The sequence below is a fragment of the Alnus glutinosa genome, chromosome 5 (genome assembly GCF_958979055.1).
Source record: "Alnus glutinosa chromosome 5, dhAlnGlut1.1, whole genome shotgun sequence".
NCBI lineage: Eukaryota > Viridiplantae > Streptophyta > Magnoliopsida > Fagales > Betulaceae > Alnus > Alnus glutinosa.
In genome coordinates this window covers 27790898-27800200 of record NC_084890.1, presented here as the reverse complement: position 1 = coordinate 27800200, position 9303 = coordinate 27790898, and the positions used below count along the sequence as shown (strand labels likewise).

General features: G+C 37.0%; 1 protein-coding gene across 1 annotated transcript; it reads left to right on the top strand.

Moving 5' to 3' along the window:
• The first annotated feature begins 1205 nt into the window (after positions 1–1205).
• On the top strand, positions 1206–8703 carry LOC133867763 (chlorophyll a-b binding protein 3, chloroplastic-like). Its single transcript, XM_062304527.1, has 3 exons — positions 1206–2057; positions 6504–6510; positions 8203–8703. The coding sequence occupies exons 1-3, from the start codon at positions 1267–1269 to the stop codon at positions 8602–8604; spliced, it is 1200 nt and encodes a 399-aa protein (XP_062160511.1). The 5' UTR covers positions 1206–1266; the 3' UTR covers positions 8605–8703.
• The last annotated feature ends 600 nt before the right edge of the window (positions 8704–9303 follow it).

Sequence of the window (9303 nt, the reverse complement as noted above, 5' to 3'; positions counted from 1 at the left end):
ACAAATCTATTTATAAGAAATTTCTATCCCGTTTTGGTTTTATCAAACAATGTTTGCTACTTAGAGAATATAATAAGATTGATATAAAATTAATTTATTGAAAATTTTGAAAAATATATGTATAAAGAAAAAAGTTGGGAAGTGTTTTCAGCCGTATATAATTTATTTCATCATTATTTCTATTTATACACACTAGTTTCTATTCTATAATTGTTTAGTTGTTGTTTATCAACCTAGTTGTCTCTTATGGAATTGTAATTTAACTTTAAAAATTTAGGTTTATAAATAACGTTGAGATTAAAAACTATCAACTCAAAAGAAAAGAAGTAAACATTCCAAAAAGTAATACACAATTGGATTTTAATAATGAAACTTAAAATCTCAAAGAGTGTCTTTTTAAATTTTTAAGCGTTGAAACAGAAGAACGTACCTTCATTTTCTATTATAAATTGCATTTTCATATTTTTAATTTAACCCCTACAATAATCAATTTCTGACTCCACGGCTGTACATGGATACCAAAAGATTCATTGCTTCTATTTCATATGGGAAAATGTTAGATTTACAACACCAATACAACAACTGCACAATAACCCTTCACATGAGGGAGGGTTTCACACACTGGGACCTAGGGACGGAGGGAGGGGGGGCTGGCAGGGGCCATGGCCCCCCCCTCCCCCACAATTTCCAAAAAAAAAAAAATTATTAGGTAGAAATTTTTTTTTTTTATAAAAAATTAAAAAATATAAGGTAAAAATAAAAATTTAGCTTATTTGGTCCCTACCAAAAAAAAAAATTTTGGTCATTGGCCCCTGCCCACAACTACTTCTGGCTCCGTCCCTGCTGGGACTCACCCTCATGTGAAAAGTTGTTGTACAATTATTGTGATGGTGTAGTGCAAGAATTAAATCCAAAAACAAATACTTTTCAACAACACGTCAATAACCTACTGCTTTTGATTGGAAATATTTTGTTTTGGTCGAAAAATCCAAATATTGGCGAGTGTAATCTGAACTCCATACGCGGTACGTCCTGATTGGTTAGAATCTGCAAAAGAATCAGGGACTTAGTGGATTAGAGAGTGCCAAGTGGACAAAGAAAAACAAATGCAAAATCTTGAACTCCCAATGGGATTAAAGATATAGATATTATCAGATAAGGAACCGAGCTCACAGTCCAGTATGTATAAATGACCTTCCAATACAACAACCCATTTACACCACCACCACACAAAGAAGTCCAGCAACCGAACTCAGTCATTCAACAATGGCAGCCTCCACCATGGCTCTCTCCTCCCCATCCCTCGCCGGAAAGGCGGTGAAACTCTCCCCCTCCACTCCGGAGCTCGGTGTTGGACGTGTCACGATGAGGAAAACAGCCCCCAAGAAGGCTCCCTCCGGCAGCCCATGGTACGGCCCCGACCGTGTCAAGTACTTGGGCCCATTCTCTGGTGAGGCTCCATCCTACCTTACTGGAGAATTCCCTGGTGACTACGGCTGGGACACTGCTGGGCTTTCAGCTGACCCGGAGACCTTTGCCAAGAACCGTGAGCTTGAGGTCATTCACTCCAGATGGGCCATGCTTGGAGCCCTCGGGTGCGTCTTCCCCGAGCTCTTGGCTCGCAACGGGGTCAAGTTCGGCGAGGCCGTGTGGTTCAAGGCCGGAGCCCAGATCTTCAGCGAAGGTGGGCTTGACTACTTGGGCAACCCGAGCTTGATCCATGCACAAAGCATTCTGGCCATCTGGGCTACACAGGTTATCCTTATGGGTGCTGTTGAGGGTTACCGTATTGCTGGTGGGCCGCTCGGTGAGGTGGAAGACCCGATTTACCCAGGTGGAAGCTTTGACCCATTGGGCCTTGCCGATGACCCGGAGGCTTTTGCTGAGCTTAAGGTGAAGGAGTTGAAGAATGGGAGATTGGCTATGTTCTCTATGTTTGGGTTCTTTGTTCAGGCCATTGTGACCGGAAAGGGACCGTTGGAGAACCTGGCCGACCACCTTGCCGACCCAGTGAACAACAATGCTTGGGCTTATGCCACCAACTTTGTTCCCGGAAAGTGAGCTCGGAAACAATTATGTGAATTTTCCTCTTCGGATTTGATGTATATTATTTGCGTGCGTAATGGAAAGTGTGATATGGATTTTGTGTTATTTTTTGGTGATGCAGGACTCTAGTTACTTTTTTTTATATTGACATGAAGTCTTTTTTACTGATAGTAAAAGTAAAACTAAGCTCATAAGTTTAATTTTCTGGTTGAGAACAAGTTGGGTCCCCTTTTGTGGTCCCATGTCGTCACCGGATCGGAACACATAAGAATGACAATAAATTTGCTAAAATATTTATGTATTCTATTTATATTTGAGTAGGCATACTCGAAAATAATTTCATTATTTTCCACATTAAATGATCTTGTGTTATAAAGAAAACATTAAAAATAATTGGTGTCTAGTGAGGGAAGCAAATCACTTTATAGTATTTGAAATTGCACCCCACAAGGCATGTTCTACACTATTATTTTCTTAATGGAATAGGCATTCTGCGTACCAAACGTAACCATAATCTTAGTGATCTTCTTTCTTCTTCTTCTTCTATCTTCTTCTTTCTCTCTTTTTTTCTTTTTTTTTTTTCGTAATATTGTTTTAGGGGTTCAAATAGTTTGTACACATGTTTGGTGATGCACCGTAGTGCATGAAGAAGAGTTGCGGAGGAAGGGCACTGTGTGAGAATAGAAGACTTTTGGGAGTGAGATTAAGATTGAGTGCAATTGCTTGTCCATATTACCTACAAATTTTGGCGGGCAAGTGCGAGAGAGTTATTGTTGGGCCCACTTGTTCGAGCAAGTGTTTGGACAGTCCTAGATCTACTTAAACAGGTAGGTAATAGGCCCCATAAGGAGTCCTCTCACAATTACTTGCTTGAAGTACATGTGGGAGAAATAGAAAATTTTTTACGCAAGTAAGAAATGTAAACTATTTTACACTTCTTAAGGGTTATTTTTCTTGGTTAATTGAAAAAACATTTTCAAGTTGAATAACATTTTACACCGCACCAAATAGGCTTAGCAATTCGGGTTGTCGTGTCAACCCATCGAGTTGGCGTGTTAACCCGTTTAGCTAATTTGGTAAAAAATATATCATTAATGCGTCATAAATATGTCATAAACGGGTTGATGGGTCATAGACAGGTCATAAACGTGTTATAAACAGGTTGACGGGTCATAAATGAGTCATTAACGGGACATAAACGGGTTATAGCTTAAACCCAAACTCTATATATTCGTGTCGTGTTCGTATCAGATTCGTGGGTCGTGTCAAAATTGCCAAGCCTAGCACCAAAACACTCAAAAAAAAATCAACAAAATATTTTATACCGAAACAAACCGTCTTAATCTCAAGTTAAATTCAAGTTGTTCTTATTTGCCTTTGAAATTTCATGCGTGCTTACTGTAGGTGAACTATTATACCAAAAGTCATGCCTCTTATTAACTCCTTATACTCCATTTGTTTTGTCATAAAACATTTTTAAAAAATTATTTTTAAAAAAAAATGATTTTCTTGAAATTATTTTTCGGTGTTTGGATCATAAGAAAAAATCACCAACGATGAAAAAATGACCAGCAACGAGATTTTGGCAATGGTGGCCGGAATTCGTCATCCGCTAGCAAGATTTCGGCCAATTTTGCCGAAATCTAGCAACTATGTTGGATTCAAGCCAGTTTCACCGGAATTCAACGACACTAACCAAATTCTGGCACAGGCCAAATTTCTGAAACACTGACTAGATTCCAACCGGTGGAAGGAATCTGATCGAAAATGCCGGATCCCCGGAATACGACGACGTTTGTCGGATTCCAGTGACCGGATCCCAAAATTCGAGGACCTTTGACGGCAGATTCAGACTAGCAACAAACTCTAATACCTGGCGGTAGCGGATTCTTACAAACGTGCGTACAAATTTTAAAACCGTAAATCGTTTTCCAAAAATCAAATATGCTTTTTCGGTCAAATTGAAAATGATTTTTGTTGACCATTATTTTTTGTTGCACCAAACACTAAAAAATACAAAACGAAAATATTTTACATCCAAACAAACGAAGCATTAGTTCCGTCTCTAATTCCACTTTTGGGGTTCAATTTTTTTAAAAAAAAAAATTATTTCGATATTCACAATTTAAAAAAATCACACACCTAAACAAACAAGCCATTCTTCAGCTTGAATCTTTCCGCCTCCAATCACATGAATTGTCAAGAATTGTCCAGATCTTAAATATGTTTTATGTATCATGTCTTTCAGCTCACGGAGATACAGAGAAAGACAGAATTATATATATATATATATAAAACAGGCTAATAGGCTATGTTAGAACCTATATGATTGAATCATTATTATTATTTTTATTTTTTATTTTTTATTTTTTATTTTTTTTTTAAAAAAAAAATACGCATTCAATCTACCACTTTATTGTCAAGGTTTCTCTAAATTATCAAAATTTATCAATGTTTCCCGATGACAAAAATAATATTCGAAAAATAATAATAAAAAAATCTTAAAATTATATATATAACTAAAAAAAACTAAATTTTAAAGAAAAATCTAAAAATTTAAAATTTAAAAAAGAAGCAGAATTTGTTGTTTTTCTTACCTCAAAGAGTATTTTGTCTCTTTTTAAACGCCAATCAGTTATTTGTCACAACTTTAAATCATTCACATAGACCGAAAATAGATTTTATCCTTAGTTTTATTTCTTATCCATATTTAAAAGTATAAGCAGTAAACAAAACAATTACAAGAAACAGACAAATTGAATTAATATAATAGTAAAATTAAACAGACCATATCTATGCTTGTAGAGGATTTAATTTGAGTTTGACCTATTCGTTGTTAGATACAATACGTTTACAACTTTTATACAATTTTAACAATTTCTTTTAAAAAAAATTAACCATTTAATATGTAAGACTTATATGTAGGAAAAGAAATCCAATTGTTAGTTTGAAAAAAAAAAAAAAAAAAAAAATTGTTAGAGTTTGTATAAGAGTTATATAGAAGTTGTAAATATACCATATCTCTTACGTTATAGGACATGATGCCATTTAGGGGTGTACATGCAGATGCGGATGCGGTTATTTTCTGTTATTCGCAAATAGGTAATGAGTATATTTTAAACGCTTTTAAAAATAAATAGTGTTGATTTTTAGTATTTTAAAAATATAATGCAACACTGAAAATATGTAGAATCAAGAAAAAAAAAAAAAAAAAGAAAAAAAAAAAGAGATGATATTATAGACACGACCTTAGTAATCAATACTCACAAGAAACACCCTTATGTTTTTTATCCATGATTCAAAAAGTATAATAATCAAGCCAACAACCAACAAAAATTACCTAGTAAATGTTGCAATGAAAATGTCTGAATAAACAATGTAGCCTGCCAGTCCCAATATTTCCCATGTTAGGTATATGAGTAATTACCTAGTGCCAACATTAACCCTATAGCTACTTAATAGAAATAATCTAGCAAATATAATAAAATATAAATTACAAATCTAACAAACGTATAATAATAATATTATGAATTCAAAACATAAAAAACAAAATGAGAGTTTGAGATATGAGAGAACAAAAGATGAGAAGCAAGAGGCAAGAGGAAGAAGACGGTTTAATTTGGGCTATAGCGGCGTGTGAATGTGAACTGTGAAGTCAGGAGTAGAAAAAAAATCCAAGACTTAAACACTAAACATATCCTATATAACGTCGTTTTGGTAGGTTTATTATATATATATATATATATGAAAGGCTTGCGGGTGTGGTTATTAATCGCATCCGCATACCCTAAAACAGCGCATTCGCATATACGGATAATGGTTTTTGCTAATCATATCCGTATCCGTGTGTGCGAATAGTAGATAGTTGCGAATAGTTGATGTAAATGATTAATATCCGCCCACATGTACACCGCTACTACCATCTTAGAATTTTTTTTTTCCCTACAAATGTTTTACACCAAAAGTCCTAGCAGCCACCAAAAACATTTTGTTTACTTTTTTAAAGCGGAAATCAATTGATGGATATTAGAAGTTGTATTTACGTGTTAGATTCGAATTGAGTATAAAATAATATAGGTCAATTCAAACCCGACCTAATTAATTAAACGTATTAGACTCTTCAACGTTAACTTATTAATTTTGTGTTGAATACTTGTTAAGTTCATATTTTATATCAAAAATTATCATTTTTGATTCGGTTCAAATTATGTCCAGTTACGAAAAGATTGTCATTTCTGAAGACTGTCATTTCTTAATAGATATAAAACTATTGAAAGATTGACTCCCTTTCTATTTTAAGAAGCACACCAGCCATTAAAACTTTATTATTTTTGTTTTTACGTACCTTTAATGTGATCCAATAATACTGTAGCCATTAGATATACATGGTTCTCCTTGACCCACGTGAACATCACCTCTCTTTTAACAAATTGTCTCTGTGAAAAAATAGAAGGGAGTGATTTTGTCGTGTGCTTAAGGTGTTTGGCTTGCTTTCGGTGAGAAATTATTGGACATCTTTGTGTGTAAAAGTAAACAGTAGAAATTGCCTCGGTAAAAAAATTTACTTGACTTCTTTCTCAATTTTAATTTTGTAGTAATTTTTTCACTGCCTCAGCTTTGTCTGGTAATATTTCATGCTTTTTAATTAGCTGTTTGTGCGTGGGGTTCGATTTTTAGCAATTTGCTGGCTACATAGTTAATAATTTGGATTAGTGATTATGAAAGTTCTTCTATAGAGTGTATCTATCCGAATAAGACATGAGCTATTTGAGGCCTCTTTGAGCATATAAGTTTTACGTTGGAACAAGTAGTTCATTTTTGTAGGTGATCGTTCGGACGGCTCAAAGGAGCGTCCGAACAATCTCCAGTGTTTGATGAAGTGTCTGAACGGGTCAGCAAACAGCAACCACAAAGAGTTCATGTTTGCTTAGGTGTCCGAACAGCTCAATGGACACCTAGACCCAAGAGCACCTATTCGATGTGGTGTTCAGACGCTAGGTTGTAGCCGTCCGGACCCGCGTTAGAAAAAACACGAATTACTGCTAAGTTTACTGGGGTTCTTAATTGGGGAATGGCAGGGATTACTATATATATGTTATATTGTTACCTTGAACAGAGATATTATTAAATATATATAGCCGCACTCACTTTTGTGGACGTAGATAAATTGCCAAACTACGTAAATACTGTGTCTTTCTCTCTCTTTTATTTCTTCTTTCTTTTCATATTATTTATTATTGGTGTATGCATGATAACAACAAATCACAACATTTTATATGGACTCTTTTAAATTTGTTAAAATTGCTAATAATTCGGATAATAGCTTGCCTTCTTATTAAGACAATTTTATTAGATTTTACTGGGCAGGTCCATACAATTTCCACCAACATGAGGAAAGATGCTAGCTAGGAGAAACAAATTCCATTGCATGCAGTGAGTTATTAGAAATACTTTTCAACTACACATGTCAATATTCTAAGCATGCTTTTGATTGGAAATATTGGTTACTGTAATCTGAAATCCATACGTGGTACGTCCTGATTGGTTAATACCTTTCGGAAGGAATCTGGGGAATTGGTGGATTGGAGAGTGACAAGTGGACAAAGAAGAACAAAGGAAAAATCTTGAACACCCAATGGGATTAAAGATATAGATATTATCAGATAAGGACCCGAGCTCACAATCCACCATAAATTACCTTCCAATACAACAACCCACTTCCACCACCACCACACAAAGAAAACCGAACTCAGACATTCAACAATGGCAGCCTCCACCATGGCTCTCTCCTCCCCATCCCTCGCCGGAAAGGCGGTGAAACTCTCCCCCTCCACCCCGGAGCTCGGTGTTGGACGTGTCACCATGAGAAAAACCGGCAGCAGGCAAGTTTCATCCGGAAGCCCATGGTACGGCCCAGACCGTGTCAAGTACTTGGGCCCATTCTCCGGTGAGCCCCCATCCTACCTAACAGGAGAATTCCCCGGTGACTATGGCTGGGACACTGCTGGGCTTTCTGCTGACCCAGAGACCTTTGCCAAGAACCGTGAGCTCGAGGTCATCCACTCCAGATGGGCCATGCTTGGAGCCCTCGGGTGCGTCTTCCCCGAGCTCTTGGCCCGCAACGGGGTCAAGTTCGGCGAGGCCGTGTGGTTCAAGGCCGGTGCTCAGATCTTCAGCGAAGGTGGGCTTGACTACTTGGGCAACCCGAGCTTGATCCATGCACAAAGCATTCTGGCCATCTGGGCCACACAGGTTATCCTAATGGGAGCTGTTGAGGGTTACCGTATTGCTGGTGGGCCGCTCGGTGAGGTGGTTGACCCGATTTACCCAGGTGGAAGCTTTGACCCATTGGGCCTTGCTGATGACCCCGAGGCTTTCGCTGAGCTTAAGGTGAAGGAGCTCAAGAATGGAAGATTGGCTATGTTCTCTATGTTTGGGTTCTTTGTTCAAGCCATTGTGACCGGAAAGGGACCGTTGGAGAACCTGGCCGACCACCTTGCCGACCCAGTGAACAACAATGCTTGGGCTTATGCCACCAACTTTGTCCCCGGAAAGTGAGCTCGGAAACAATTATGTGAATTTGGATTTAATGTAAATTTTTATTTATTTTTTTTTAAAAGTAATTATGGAAAGCATGACATGGATTGTGTTCTGATAGGGCACCTTGTTATTTTTTGGTACATCAGTAGTGTAGTTGCTTTTTATATTGACATGAAGTCTTTTATATTGATAGTAAAGTAAAACTAAGCTCGTGAGTTTAATTTTCTGGTTGAGAACAAGTTTACATGTTGTTATGTTAATCCCAATTAATCCTTGATTTTTTTTCTTTTTCTAGTTGGGACTACAAAATCAGTATTGTAAGATAATTATCAGTGTAGTTCTTAACGTTACTCTATAGCCAAAGGCAAAGTGAATCATTATCAGCAAGCAAATTTAGGTCCGACTTGCAGCCCTTGCTCTGGCCAGTGGCCACTGACTTGAAGTAAAGTTCCTCGTAGTGTGCTGATGAAGGTTAAATGCACGTTCCAAAGCATTGTTTACTCCCTGTCAAAATAAGGATGCATTAATTAGAACAAATAACTGCAAAAGGGACATTTTTACTAAAGTGGATCGACAACAATCCAGACGAGAAGAGGGAGGCAAAACAACAGTCTTTACACATGACGCTAAGATCTGTGGTAGCTTGCTGGCAGTTGATGCAGTGAACCAAGCCTCTACCAGACTGGAGCAGCAAATTGCAAGCTCAAGCCTCAAATA